This window comes from Pseudorasbora parva, chromosome 15 (assembly GCF_024679245.1).
Source record: "Pseudorasbora parva isolate DD20220531a chromosome 15, ASM2467924v1, whole genome shotgun sequence".
In the NCBI taxonomy this organism is placed as follows: domain Eukaryota; kingdom Metazoa; phylum Chordata; class Actinopteri; order Cypriniformes; family Gobionidae; genus Pseudorasbora; species Pseudorasbora parva.
Genome location: NC_090186.1, coordinates 14,007,650 through 14,023,898, shown reverse-complemented (window position 1 = coordinate 14,023,898; position 16,249 = coordinate 14,007,650). Strand labels below are relative to the sequence as shown.

The following is a 16,249-nucleotide window of genomic DNA, read 5'->3' as shown; positions in this document are numbered from 1 at the left end:
TCACATGAACATGGTTATATTTTTCTTAAAGTCACACTCTGTTAGGCTTAAAATATTTAGATCTGAACAAATATATTGTTAAAATTATTGGCTTCCTTTAAAATTAACATTGAATTTCACACAGGTTTTTAAATATAAGTAGTTGGATGTCTTCACATTTCCTTATGTTCTGCTAAATCCATTATTGCAGTCATTTATTTTGAATATGAGAGTGCTCTAAAATTTTCCTGGAGTATATTCAAATCCAGAATTAAAATGTGAATATTTGACTTCATATCTGTCTATCTCTTTTCCTGTCTATTTTCTTTTTGATTTCTCTTTATTTCATTCTGTCTCTGTGGTTGGCAGTCTCACTGGGGCCATACACATTCCTGGGTGGAAAATTGTAAGACTTTGTCCAAACACCATCCAGCCTCCTAGAGCCTGCCGAGAGAGAGAGAGAGAGAGAGAGAGAGAGAGAGAGAGAGAGAGAGAGAGAGAGAGAGAGATAGCCCCTCACCCATTGCAGCAGATCACATTGCAATTCTCACACTTTATGTGCACATAAACACATTCTTGCATTTAAACGGATCACTTCTTTACCCTTAAAAACTTAAATTCTTCTCCAATACAAACTGGCATCAGATGTCCCCTTCCTTTCTCTAAATCTCTCCCAGTTCTAATGGCGTTTATGGCGAGAGACTGCTGGTTTGGGTTAATCAGCGCCCAACACTAAACAGACACGCATTCCAGCAGTCTTCCTCTCTCTCTTTTTGAGCCGAGCTGCATGAGGGAAAACAGATGACTTGTGCTCCCCTCCACTTCTGTTAGCATTCAGCATAATCACTGTCTTTTCACCTCTTCTCAGAGTCTTACGGCGGGCGAGTTAGCTTGCATACATACATCAATTATGCTGATATCTGGACAAATTGCTACTCGAAACCTTTAGAATGGCCTTCTCAAGATGGAAAACTAGTCAGACACCCGGAGCATTCATATAAGCCATATGCATGCACAGCTTGGCCTGAGTACACACGTTTACACATAAATGGTGGGAATGACTACTAGAACGGTAATATTATTCACATGCCAGGTTTAGCTAAATGTACTGTGGCTGATGTGATGTAGATGCCTCCTTTTTGGTTGGAAATTACCTAATTTCAAGCTCTCATTCATCGAGAAACTTCTTGTCTGTGTCATTAACGGCAACTTTGAGTCCACAGAGACATGCAGTATAACCAACACTGGTGTAGATAACAAACCAAACATAGCAGAGTCTGACTTTTCACCTGCAGTTGTTGAGTTTGTGTGTGTTTTTGCTTGCGTTTGAGAGTTGGCGTCAGTTCCCCAGCGACGTGAGTCCATGCACAGTCTAACCAATGTGCAGACTACTGTACACCAGTATGATCCTGAACAGGTAGTCTGAACACTGGGATGACGGAGCAGGAGATAGTTCCAGCCCTCTCTCTCACTCTCACATTCTCTCTCTCTCTCTTTTCACCTCTTTTTCTTTATCTACTTCAGTCACTCAGTCCAACCCTGCTGGCCCCGACCTTCACAGGAGGCGGTAGAAGATGCAAAATAAACACGACAGAAATAGTCTCCATTGCTTCTATCTTATTCTCACTCTGGATAACGGCGATGTAGAGGACAGAGAGAGTAGCTCCAGACGTCCGTTTACCCGTTCTCGACTTTCTCAGGTCCATCTCGTCCCCGTCCCGCGTTGGTTTGCAGTATCCAGCCTTGACGTGGCACATCGCTCCCGCGGCCGGCTATCTGGCAGGACGTTCATGGAAGGCATAGCAAAAAAGAGGGAATGAGGAGTCAGAGAAGGAAGGAGAGAGACAGAGAGAGAGAGGAGAGGGAGGGACCCCACTGGCCATATAAGGGTTGATGGGACCCTTGGGGAATAAACTTTTGGAGTGGTCCGTTGTTTCTCAATTCCTCTCTTTCTTTCGATCTTTTGGTCCGACTCGCTCCTATCCACTCCTGTCTTTCTCCCTCCGTTCTCTCTCGGTACTCCCAGCCATCCTCCGGACTTCCCTGCCTCATCTCTCTCTCTTTTTCACTCTCTCTCTCTCTCTCTCTCTCTCTCTCTCTCTCTCTCTCGCTCCCTCTCTCGCTCTCTCACTAAAGCGGTACCAGATGTTGTATTCTTAACGCCAGCCTGTCATTTCTAACTTTTTTTTTAACCTCTAAAAACTCAGGCAGGAAGTGGGCCCCTCTGGAATGAAAAAACGAGAAAGTTTTTTTCGAGGGGAGCAGAACAGGAGGGGTGCAAAGAGTCAAGGAGGACAAGGAGAGATAGTTTAAAGGAATAGATCCCAGAAAAGTAAAAATTCTGTCATCTGTTTGCTCACCCAAATGTTGTCACAAACCGTAACCACATTTGAATAATTGTTGCACAACTCTTGTCCAGCAGACAGTGTGTAATGATCAGGGGCTGTCAAACACCAAAAAGTAACTCTGTGAAATATTATTACAATTTAATTTTATTACAATTCTAATTTAATATGTTTTACAGTTTTTCTCAATCGCTTTGCCACATTTTTCGAAACAGTCATAACATTCTCTAATCTGTAAGTGCAATTGTCACAATTGTTTGCTTGAACTTTAGAATATCTGCAAAATGTAGTTACTCACCCAAAGCATTTAATTCAGAGGTCAGTGCCACCAAAATAAAAAGTGCTTTTGTCATCGTGTGAGCCACACTGGTCAAAATGTTTAGATGGTTTTCTCCATGGAAATATTTGTTATATAAAAATTTCATGTTTTCTACTTTTTAGTTGATACAGTTGTCTTATTTCCACACTATACTAGAATGTTTTTTAGACAGATTTCAACAGTAGGTAAAAAATTTAGGAAAAGTCAATACTGTAGTACACAACTACAAATGTGCAATGTACATTTTTGTAGAAATGTTTTTCATTTTTTACATTTAAACTGAAAATTGTCTTCCCCTAACACCAACACTCACACTCTTTTAAAGCTTCCTATTGCTCTTCCATGGGAAGAAATTCTATACTCTTTCCATACTATTTTGCACACATATGCCAAACACATGCAATTTGTTCTTAACTCAATAAGAAATTCAAATCTGATTTGAAGCTTAAACTAACTGAGATTTGAACTTATTTTTTTGTGGGAGGGGGAAAAAACGACAATCTATTCCTGTGATGGCAAAGATTCATTACTTCAGTCTTCAGTGTCCTTCAGAAATCATTCTAATGTGATGATTTGCTGCTCAATAAACATGCACATTGTGGGATATCATAAAATAAACACTGGATGGAAATGCCAAGATGTGCATAAATTCAAAAAATGTGTATTAAAAAAAAATTGTGCTCAAATTAGACAGATACATTTTTTCAAGACAAGAATACATGTGCATAAACTATGATGTAAACACATTTACCAAATAAATTCCTCAATGTGCATCAAAAGTGACTTTGCGCGATAGGACGGCAAAACTGACTAACCAGCAGACGGCAGAACTGACGGATCTCTTTGCATAGCATCTAAGATGTTGTTTTAGTCATTATAAAATGCCTTAGCCAAAGTCTATCATCAAAGTGGTTCCGTACCTCCCAAAACTGTCCCAGAACACGACTGCATTCCCAAACAGCAGACATGTGCCTCCAAAAGCGAGATGACATGACTGTGTTTATTGCGTCTCATCTGCGTGCTCTGTGGCACAAGTCATTTATTATATATATAAAAAAAGACCCACAGTGGCTTCTCCTACTGCAGCAACCTAAAGTTTTTCTCAGTGATACTAGGCGGCAGTTTATCAGGGAGTGATGATTTTGTTCTCTTCGACTTGCTGGATGACATTATTTGCAAAATATTTCAGTTTTTTTGCAATATTTCAGTTTAGCCCACATGCAAGTTAAATCTGCAACTGTCAAGTTTTGGCACTGGAATCAAATGAAGATGAATTGATAATGGCAGATTTAATGAACTATTCCTTTAAGTTAGAAAGCACAGGTTTTTGAACCTTGTTAGATGGCCTAGCTGATTTGCAGAAAGTACTTGAATTTCCAAAATAATTCCTACACAGTCACTCCGTCAGGCTCAGTCACTGATAGCGGCTTCATATGGCTTCTCTCTTCCCCTCTCTGGTTTTAGTTTTTACTCTTTTTAGAGTGTTTCCCCCCACACTTTCATCCCTTGTTCCTCTCTTTCTTTCCCACATCTCCGTTCCGTTATTTGCAATGTAATCCAAGCCGTTTCCTGAGACCCCAGCCCCTCCTGTACAGACAGAGGGAGGAGAGAGGTGGAGAGGGGGAGCTCTTTTTCTTCTCTTTAGTTTTTTTCAGACGAAATGTTGTGTTTTAGAGCCTTGGTCCAAATAATGACTTCCACATGTGGGCCCTCACATTCGATCTCTCAATTCCTTTTTGATTCTTTATCCTTCTTTCTTTCTCAATCCTTTACTCAAAGAGTGAAAACTTGTAGCATCTCTCATGTGCATGTTTTTTTTTTTTTTTTGGTCCTGTGCCTTAAGCCATCCTGAGGATGATCATATGAATCTACAGTAGATTCTTTCTTTGTTTCTATGCTCTTGGCTTTCTTCCTTGTAGAGATTTTCCCTAGTTCACACCATTTTAGAGATTCAGTTCAAGAGATTGTTCAGCCAAAAATGTATATTCTGTCATTATTTGTACACCCTGATGTTTTTCCAAACCTGTATTTTCTTTCTTTTCTGGAACAGAAAGTAAGAATGTCTCAGGTCACTCTATTCCATGCAATTGCAATGAGTAGGTATAGAAGCTTTCAAGCTTTGAAAAGGATGCAAATAACATAAAAGAGTCATAAAAGTGGTTCGTACAACTTGCATAGTATATTCCATTGTCTTCAGAAGCTATAATAAAAGTTAAAAGGAATAAAAGCCTTCATCTTCCTTCTATGTTTATGAGTTTACAGGAGATTCCAGAACAAATTGTTCTTTTGAAACAGATGTATTTAATTAATTGGTTGATCTTTTTCAAAGAAGTGTTCTGAATGAACTGTTCATGAATTGGATTGATCCAGTTCTCAAGTTCTGCTCACTTCCTCAGTGATTCAGTGGTTAACAGCTCACTAGAAGGGAATATTATCAATAAATTAATGATGACTTGAAGTTTGTGACAATTTTCTAGCTGGAAATCTCCAGTCCCAATTCATTGTAATTGAATGGAAAAGAGCAGCCTGTAGGCTACAGACTGAAGAATGTATTCTTTTGTGTCCCACAAAAGACAGTCACTTGGGTTTTGACCAACATGACAATGAGTAAATGATGATAGAATTTTCTTTGTTTTGGTAACCTATTCCTTTATCAACATTTTTGAGAATCTTGTAATACATTTTGTTGACACTATAAAACTTTGCCATGTGTAAATGTTTAAAAAGAGGTTCCCAAAAATGCTCACTAACTCTTAAGATGTACATTGTCTGTCTCATTTTCTAGGAAAAAGAGAAGAAATACATGCTTCCTCTGGACAACCTGAAGGTGCGGGACATAGAAAAGAGCTTCATGTCCAGCAAACATGTCTTTGCCATCTTTAACACAGAGCAGAGGTCAGTTACAACACCTACATACACATTTTTTTTCCCCAGAATCTTTGTAAAAGAAAAATAAGAGTCAAAATTGGATATTGGGCCCTCAGAGCCAAAGTTGCATCTAATTATTCTATACAAAAATTAAATATTTAATTAGTTCAGCCCAATTAGATATGAATATTTAAAGGTAAGCCCAGATGTTTACATTTAGATACATATGTAAAGCACATACACTGATCAGGCATAACATTATGACAAATGAAGTGAATAACAATGACTTTCTCTTTATTACTGCACCTGTTAGTAAGTGTGATATATGAGGCAGCATGTGAACATTTTGTCCTCAAAGTTGATATTTTAGAAGCAGGATCAATGAGCAAGCTTAAGAATTTAAATGAGTTTGACAAGGGCCAATTTGTGATGGCTAGACGACTGGCTCAGAGCTTCTCCAAAACTCTTGTGGGGTGTTCCTGTTCTTCACTGGTCAGTATCTATCAAAAGTGCTCCAAGGAAGGAAAAGTTGTGAACCGGGTGACAGGGTCATGGGCGGCCAAGGCTCAGTGATGAGAAGCGAAGGCTGGCTATTAGGCTAGCTGGCGGAGGCAGTGTGATGTTTCGGGCAATGTTCTGCTGGGAAACTTTGGGTCCTGCCATCCATGTGGATGTTACTTTGACACGTACCACCTACCTAAGCATTGTTGCAGACCATGTACACCCTTTCATGGAAACAGCATTCCCTGGTGGCTGTGGCCTTTTTCAGCAGGATAATGCCACAGAGCAAAAATGGTTCACAAATAGTTTGAGGTGTTGATTTGGCCTCCAAATTCAACAGATCTCAATTAAATCAATAATCTATGGGATGTGCTGAACAAACAAGTCTGATCCATGGAGGCCCCACTTCACAATTTACAGGACTTAAAGGATCTGCTGCTAACATCTTGGTGCCAAATACCACAGCACACCTTCAGGGGTCTGGTGGAGTCCGTGCCTCAACGGGTCAGGGCTGTTATGGCAGCAAAATGGGGAACATCACAATATTAGGCCATAATGTTACAGGCCATGTTACAGAAAAGAAACTGTATAGGTGTTCAGGGTTTTCCTCTTGAAGTATGGACCATTTTTATATTTTGCTTAAAATAAGTACCTAAAAGCAAACAAACACAATCAAAACACTCATTATGAGCAGAAAACAAAGTTAAATATTGATTTTAAAGTTTGAAATTTCCATACAATCAAATAATTTTAATTTAATTTATTATTATTAAATGCTCTTAACATTGCTGACTAATAATGCTAAATGTAGATGAAAAAATGTCACAAACCTGGTTTAAGTGTTTAAAGTTGTGTATGACAGATTATGTTTGCCAGTGTTTTAGTGAAATCTCCATCTATTTTACTGCTCACTGTGTTTCTGCTACTGTTGTTAAAATCTGCAGCTCTTAATGTGTCGCTTTTAACGTCTTTAGTGGGAGAGAGAAGCAACATGCACTGAAATAGTGCTACTGTTGCCATTATGTCTCATGGTTCAATTGAAACTGCCATTTGAAGATGCCTGTTATAGACAAACCCTACACAACTAAAACAGAGGTCAACTCTCTGTGTGACCAGTGTAAGTTTGTCTTTTTGTCGTTTTCAGATCCCAGCCATTAAAATTAAATGTCTGGTGGACAAGGAAAGGAGTGCAAAAATCCCATAAAATTACAAAGAGGGAGGGACACCAATCTGGTGGTATAATGGCAGCAATTTTTGCTGAAATTATATAGAAATTAGTTATTATTGTGGAGTTATTCTATTAGAGCTAATTTAGAGAAGAATTTAATATGTTCTCTCTTTCTGTCTCTTTCTCTCTCTCTCTCTCTCTCTCTCTCTCTCACACACACACACACACACACACACACACACACACACACACACACACACACACACACACACACACACACACACGCAAACACATTCCATTCTAAAATGTCTGGACTATTAATCAGTTATTTGGATCTCGCTTCCACTCTTTTAATATGTTTCTCCGTGCCACAACCAGTCTTTTTTCCTCATTGTTTTTATTCCTTCTCTGTTCCTTGCTGCTTTCTAATCAAAGCAGAAACAGAGTTTCTTGTTCGTTACCAGGCTCAATAAATGTAAGAGGTTGCTTTTTAAGAGTTTTTGTCCTATTCAGCTGCTAAGAGTGACAGGACATTTTGTCAGTCACTTAGATTCTATTTCTGCGGTGCGGACTAACCCCTGTCTTCAGTCACATGATCCTTCAGAAAGCATTTAATATGACGATTTGCTACTCGAGAAACATTTCTTATAAATGTTGAAAACAGTGCTTAATATTTTTGTAATAAAAATACAGCAGTCAAGATAATTGTATTATTTATGATAATTGTGTTTGACACTGTCAGAAATCTACTGCGATGGCAATGAATGGGCTGTCAGTGAGCATGTCACCCTAACCAATCTAAGACTTGATTTTTCCTTGCAATGAAAATTGTCTCAAGAAGAGTGTAGTGGATTCACATCTGGCGGTCATGGCTCATACACACACTTATACATACACATGCCCTTCTACATGAAAATATAACTCCATTTCACACGCACACCTTTATATTTTCTTACATAAACACACTCCAACTTCACAGTAATACTTCACAAAGAGCACGACGGGAAAAGGGGGCGCAGTAGGACACACTTTGACACATTCCTGGCCAGTCTCAAATTCAATGTCCCTCCCTATCCTCTTTTTCTCTCAGTCTCTGACATTCAGTCTCTACAAGCACAGCCTCTTTCCTTTTGAGTGCGGGTGTGTCTGGGATTGATTAGCTGCTTAATTGGAGAGATGTTGGTATGCTGCGGTGAGCGTGCGCACACACACACACACACACACACACACACACACACACACACACACACACACACACACACACACACACACACACACACACACACACACACACACACAGCTTTGACTGAAAGAGGCATGGCAGACTATTGTAAACACACCCAAGGCTGCACCACAATCAATCAGATGCTCTCACACACACACACTCACGCACACATCCATCACTTCAAGCACTCTGTATAAAGATATTCAAGCTCTCATAAACTCCACACTCATTCCCGCTCACCAGCAGAAACATACCACCCAGCACTCTGAAAAATCCCCTTTTCTTCTCTCTTGCTCTTTTAAACACACACACGCACTCTAATGATCTAGTGATTCATACTGTGCCCTTCACACCCACCAACTCCCTAGTGTCAGAGCGACCGGTGATGTCAGGCGGTAGATGTCGTTTTTGTCACAGCGGTGACACCAGTCTGGCATAGGACGGGGAAAGTGCTCATGAGAGCAGAAAGCTTTGTCGTTAATTTTCTTGCATATTTTTTTGCATCCGTGTGCATTACATCCATGTTCATATATGACGGCAAGTAGTTATGTGCGGTTCTGGACTCACTCAGGACTGTGATTAAAGGAATGCTTTGGGTTTAACATATGCTATGACTTTTGAAGCGATTACCGCAGACAATAATTACAAGCCGCTCATCAGTTTGTAAAAACAAACAAAAGTAGTCTTTACAGTAATGCATTTACAAAGGAAACCTCTCTTCATAGACTTCCATTGTAACTGCATTAGATTAAATGTGATTTTAAGTTTTGTTTTGACAAACTGATGGATGGAAATATAACTTGTTTAACATGTATCAAATGTTATTACCGTGAACTAAAACTAAGCTATTTTTCAGAAATTAAAATAAAGAAGAAATAAAGTATAATATTAGATAAAAACTTAATTAAATATAAATAATACTGAAATAACACTGCATGCATCTAAGACTGTGGGACATGATCTAAGCTTCAGGTTGGGAAGAAAAAAAAACATAATAAGCCCCGTAAACGTAGCCAAATATTATTTTTGGATGCACACAGATTGTTTTGTTGATGTTGTGCATACTCATTTTTTAGGTTTAAATCCTTTTAAAAGTCGGAGCTGTACTTTGTGGTTTTGGAATGGCAAATAAAGTTCAGTACATTCACAAGCGCCACAGTTATCCTGTCATAAATATCATGAACTACCAATGAATTATGAATCATTTAACCGCAAAACAGTATTCCACACATTACACCTTATTAGGAGGATCTGCAACGCAAATTATGTTTGCGTGCTTGGATCAGTGTATCACTTGACATATGGCATCCTATATGTACGTTTTCATACTAAGCGGTTATAAGAAATGTTATATGACACTGAGTCATATATATATGTGCTTGCAAAAACAGTGTTTTGTAGCTGAGTTTTATGAGATTGAAGCATGTGAAACTGTGGTTGCTTTGGTGTGTGGTTTGTTTCAGTGTATGTGTGTCCGAATTGACCCGGTCTTAGGCCACGCTCTTGTAGTCGTGTTCTTATCAGCCGCAGACTAAATCAAATACACATTGTACGTTATATTTTAAGCCTCTTACCCCACAGGCACAACAAAGAGATACAATAGCCGCAAAAAGAGAGAGAAATAAGAGGGAAACAAAGGAGGAGAGGAACAACAGTATAATTAGGGGGAATGTGGAACAGATGGAGAGAGATGGGCTCCAGATTCCTGCCTTCTCCGGAGTGAGCGGGGAAAAAAGAGGGAGAGAGAGACTGGGTAGAAAGATACAAGACAAAAGTAAATGGTGAGAATGGAAATGACGAATAAAAAAGGTGAGATAGGACAAAAACTGGGGAAAACTTCAGATTAGAATCAGATTGGAAAGGGTGAATGGATTTTCACTTCAGGGCAGATAGGGTGGTCTGGGGTTTGTGGTTTTGGACAGATGATATGTGTGAGTGAGAGAGAGGGTTTTTCTGCGCTTGTTTGTGCGAGAGTGTACGTGCTGCCATGGGAACCGGCTAACAACAGATTACTTTCCCTGTAGGAACGTGTATAAGGACTACAGGCATCTGGAGCTGGCCTGTGACACTCAGGACGAGGTGGACAGCTGGAAGGCCTCTCTGCTGCGAGCCGGGGTTTACCCAGAGAAAACCACAGTAAGAACAGGAACCCATTGGCTTCTGTACCTGTACGCTAAACCCTGTGGCCTAATACTTCAAAATAATGTTTAAACCAAAATGGGTTTTATAGCCAGATGCCATGTGGAAATTTATAAGCTTCACTCATTTTTTCATTCCCTAGTTCTTTACAAAACCAACACCATGTGTTGATGTTTTAAAGGAATATATATTTTTAAAGTCCCATTTTTTGTCACCCCTTTCTTTTTGTCACATTTTCTTTCTTGGAACACGAAATGAGACATTTTTAAGAAAGTTCATCAAGAGAGGAGTTGAGAATGGCAGTGAACAACATGACAATGACAACATGGTGGAGTTAGTAAGGGGACTTTAAAAGAACACTCCAGTTTTTTGAAAACAGGCTCATTTTCCAATCCCCCTAGAGTTAAACAGCTGAGTTTTACTGTTTTAACACACCTTAGCATAGATAATTGAATCTGAATAGACCAATAGCATCTCACTCAAAAAATGACCAAAGAGTTTCGATATTTTTCCTATTTAAAAAACTTGACCCTTCTGTAGTTAAATTGTTTACTAAGGCTGATGGAATATAAAAAGTTGCTATTTTCTAGGCCGATATGGCTAGGAAATATACTCTCATTCCTGCATAATAATCAAGTAACTTTGCACAATGATATTACACAGCTCCTGAAAATAGGCTAACTTTCATCAACATAACCAACGTGACAACCTGCTTGCACAGAGCGTGCCTTGTAACCATGAAGACATTTGTGAGAGCTGATTCAGAAGATCGTGGTGCAGATCCTGAACCATTTAAACCAGAACACACTGAAGATTAGGTTGTCACGTTGTTTTTTTCCATTTAATGTATGTTTTTTTTTCTTCTTCTGTTCTCTTTCTTACAATTGACTTCAAGCTCACATTCAGCCGAGATCTGCCTTTATGCAACCAACCACCAATGGATAAAACCACGTTTTTTTGCCTCAGATGTCCATTGTGAGAAAAGATCTGTTGCATGGTACATCTGTTTCATTGCAACTTTAATGGTTACAAAGTTTGTTCCTCATCAAATTTAGTAGTTACTCAGAAAGCATGTGATTTCAGGCACAGCTCTTTTTTTATTTGCCTTTGAGTAATTGGCATGTGTACATATGCAAACTTCATACTCAAGCGATTTGTTACAAGACATAAATATGAGATTCCACAAAAGCTATCATTTGGCTTTAAAAGACTTGGATTATAGTCATTTGGAGAACATTTATGATGCTTTTTTATTCTTTTTGCATTTGTCCACATTTACTTTTATTGTATGGAAAAGAGTAATGTGAACATTTTATGCCTAACTTTTGCTTTTCTGTTCCATAGAAGAAAGAAAGCCACAAGCATTTATAAAGACACAAGGATCTACAGTAAATGATGACTGAATATTAACTTTTGAGCAAACTATTGAATCCAAAAACCAATATCTGAAGAACCTATAAAATAGCAAATATCCAAAGAGTCAAATGACTAACTCAAGGACCTTTTATTGAGCTTTAAAGGGAAGGTTCACCCATAAATGAAAATTGAGTCATCACTTACTCACCCTTATGTCGTTCCAAACCATCTTTCGTTTATCTTCAAAACATAAATGATGATATTTTTTATGAAACTTAATAAATTCCACCAAACTTCATTAAGTTTATAAAAATATTGTTGAAATTCATTTGAATTGAGTGGTTATTTGACCACACCAAATGGTAAACAGAAGGTCAACAGTACTTGCTTGATGAGCAAGGACAAACCTTTTTGGTGCATATGTGCTATATCATGCATGGGAGTTGATCAAGGTTTATATTGTGCATATTCTTCTTTTTCTTTCAGCTGTACCCTTCAGGGGTCGCCACAGTGAATCATCTGCCTCCATCTAGTCCTATCCTCTGTATCTTCTCTCAGACCGACTACCTTCTTGTCCTCCTTCACTACATTCATAAACCTCCTCTTAAATCTGTTTATCATATAACTCGATTGTGTCTCTTCAGAAGACTTGGATTAAACTCTTTGTTTCATATGGATCACTTTTATGATGTCTTTAATAACTTTTTGATGACTTGGTGCAATTCATTTTCTAAATGAATTAAAACCATTATTAAAAGTATTTGTGTTTGGAAGATGAACCTGAAAGTATGGGTTTGGAACAACATAAGAGTGACAGAATTTTCATCTTTGGGTCAACTAACCCTTTAAGCACTTCAAAGAATCATTGAAGAGCCTTTTTTTTAATGTCCTCCTTACCTATTCTTTACAAGCTGCAGTGTTTCAAGAAATGTACAGAGATTATGCATCCATATAATAACCAGGCCAACACGGCATATATGCACATAGAGCGTTGCAGAAACCTTCACATATTTCTACAGAACTGGAGCGCCTGGCGTTCATTAATGTTTAACACATTTCACATCTTATTGCTCGGAATTCTACAAATTTTGCCCTAAAATCAGCACATAAAAAACAGATTCCATTAAGGCCTTCTAATAACTTAGTGGACTATTGTTCAGATAACTCTCACTCCTGTAGTTTTTCTATGTGTATGTGTGTGTGTGTGTTTGACTCTACGGCTGCAGGCTTCATGGTGGCTGTGCTCTAGGGTCAGGAGCTCTGCTGCATTCCTCAGCTCTTGTGTCACACCATGGAGGTTGACCCGGCGGTTGGAAACGACATATATGTCGCGGGGCTGTGACTGTCCTGCTTCTCGCCTTCAGCTTAATGGTCCCTGGCTAGGCGTGGCCACTATGACCATTTTTTTTCTGTTCAGCCTTACTGACCTACATTTGTCAACCGCCCAGTCTCTCATATGTTGCACTTTTATTGATTTTTGATATTTCTCCAATTTAGCCGAAACGTGGTCAGCACATATGCTGCATGCATGTGCCGCAAATGTTCCCGCCCCCACTGCACTTATTTTCCAGGGATTTAAAAAATGGGTGTGCCTTTACCTCATTCGATATTCCGTTAATCTCTAATAAATGCAAATTGAGGATATGTTTTACATATTTTCACCCCTTGGCCTCAATGGTGTGCGGCATATGTGCTGCGGCCTCTATTTTTGGGTAACATTTTTGGATTCAAGGTTGAGCTTCCTCTCATCTTGCTTTTCAACGCTTTAGTCTAAAAACATGTCCACGGCCGTGACACAAAACGTCCCACACAAGCTGGACCACTGGACATGCAGCACATATGCTGCGTTATTTTTTCAACCATATTTTTTGGGGTTGAAATCCTGATAAAACTGTAAGATAAACCCGTCTAAAACTATAAACCCGCAAAATATTGCATAACTAACTGCACATTGTTTATTCCAAGAGGGACAATGCACATTTTTTATTTGCCTTGGAAAAGCCAACATTTTGATATTGTATCTGATGCTTTTATCATCCAACAATTTCTCCTCGCTACTTAGTACTGAAAGTACATACACAAGTGTGTTGTAAAAAATGTGAGAATATTATTTTTTGTTTTACTCATAATACACAGTAACACAACATATTTTTCTTACAGAAACAATATACAGTTTACATCCCAACCAATACAAAGTTGCACATACAGTAAGGTATATACAAAACAACAGAATAAGCTGTGAAAATCAGAAAAATCCCCCAAAGTCCAAGTGCGAAACGTGCGTAGGACTTTTGGACAAAAAAGTCTGCCGTATCTAGGAAAGGCCGTGTCCCAGCGGCTCGTCCTTTGGGGTGGTGAGGGGGCCCCGTGGGCCCTCTCTGTCCTTGGTGTCCCGACCATCTGAGACCCTTCCTTCCGCAGCGCACCCTCTCCTGCTGGACCCTATAGGAGTCTCCAGCTCGGAGTGGAGGGTCCCCCAAGACCCTCCTTTGACCCGAATTTCGTGCCTCCTCTTAAACTGTTCAAGCTACAACCACTAAACTCAGACTAAACATTCAAACTGTGCTGACTTTTGAGTCACTTACTCTTTTCAGACTGAACAGACTAACATTTCCCCTAAAATAGCTGATCAAATCTTTCAAAAATCATGCACTATTGAGACTCATTTAAGCTTCTTTCTTTCTTTCTTTCTTTCTTTCTTTCTTTCTTTCTTTCTTTCTTTCTTTCTTTCTTTCTTTCTTTCTTTCTAATTCTAAACTAAATTAAAATTTTGACAGCTATAGAAGCCCAACAGACTTCATAAGCTGCCATTCTATAACCATTTTTTGCATTTTAGCACAATGATAATATCCAAAATCATATTTTAATGACCCATTTGCCTTTTTTTTACCTTTTTTACCTTTTACAAGTATTTTTTTTTTAAATTACTTTTCTTTTTAAGTTAAATGTGTAGGTTTATATAAGTGTTCAGGTTAATATATGTGTTTGGATAAACAACCAGAGCCTGCAAACATATACCTGTCCACCGGATGGCGATGTGGATCTAGAACCCTAAAAGGCCAAGGAGGTAGTGGGGTGATGAGACCAGGCTAAGATTCTCCACAGGTGATGGCGTTTACCCTGGTCTCAAACAATTGTACATAGTTTATTGTTAAGTGGTTACACTTAGTACTGAGAGTACATACATAAGTGTGTTGTAAAATATTTGTAAAATATAACTCATATACATCTCTTCAATCAATCAACTTTATATATTGCAACAAAATTTGATTTGGCTAATTTAATGAATTATATATGACCTAATTAATAAATTTAATTTCTACATTTAGTTGAATAACTAAATGTGTTCTCTTGTTGTGAGTTGTGAGTAGTATTTTGAGGGAAGTGTGTTTTAGTATTGCAAAGTGAGTGCAAAGCAGGAATTGTGCTTGTAGTCGAGCAGAATTGGGTTGCTGCATGAGTTATGTACATAATACAAATGTAAATATTCTTTCAGAGATTTCAGCAGCTATTCTGCTGCTTAGGCCTCCCCCAACACTCTCTCTCTCTCTCTCTCTCTCTCTCTCTCTCTCTCTCTCTCTCTCTCTCTCTCTCACACACACACACACACACACACACACACACACACACACACACACACACACACACACACACACAGTTTTAAAGTAAAACAATTTTTTAATTGCTTTTCTTTTTAAGGTAAATTTGTAAGTTTATATAAGTGTTCAGGTTAATATATGTGTTTGGATAAATAACCAGAGCCTGCAAACATATACCTGTCCACCGGATGGCGATGTGGATCTAGAATCCTAAAAGACCAAGGAGGTAGTGGGGTGATGAGACCAGGCTAAGATTCTCCACAGGTGATGGCGTTTACCCTGGTCTCAAACAATTGTACATAGTTTATTGTTAAGTGGTTACACTTAGTACTGACAGTACATACATAAGTGTGTTGTAAAATATTTGTAAAATATAACTCGTATATATCTCTTGTAGTGAGTTGTGAGTAGTGTTTTGAAGGAAGTGTGTTTTAGTACAGCAAAGTGAGTGCAAAGCAGGAATTGTGCTTGTAGTCGATCAGAATTGGGTTGCTGCATGAGTTATGTACATAATAAAATATATTCATTCAGAGATTTCAGCAGATATTCGGCTGCTTAGGCCTCCTCCAACTCTCTCTCTCTCTCTCTCTCTCTCTCTCTCTCTCTCTCTCTCTCTCTCTCTCTCTCTCTCACACACACACACACACACACACACACACACACACACACACACACACACACACACTCTCTCTCTCTCTCTCTCTCTCTCTCTCTCTCTCAATTCAATTCAATTCAATTCAAGAAGCTTTA

At 38.7% G+C, this 16,249-nt stretch overlaps 1 protein-coding gene across 7 annotated transcripts in view; it reads left to right on the top strand.

Moving 5' to 3' along the window:
- dnm3a (dynamin 3a) overlaps nt 1–13,161 on the top strand; it is a 48,230-nt gene extending 35,069 nt beyond the window's left edge. For 2 of the 7 annotated variants that reach the window (XM_067417180.1, XM_067417179.1), the window contains exons 18-19: nt 5,429–5,538; nt 10,430–13,161. In XM_067417180.1, the coding sequence (XP_067273281.1) occupies nt 5,429–5,538; nt 10,430–10,616 (297 nt within the window). In that variant the 3' untranslated portion in view covers nt 10,617–13,161. Of the gene's footprint in view, nt 1–5,428; nt 5,539–10,429 lie in introns of those variants that run through there. The other 5 variants (XR_010898054.1, XR_010898053.1, XR_010898052.1 and 2 more) reach the window with 4 other exon arrangements.
- Nucleotides 13,162–16,249: the final 3,088 nt, after the last annotated feature.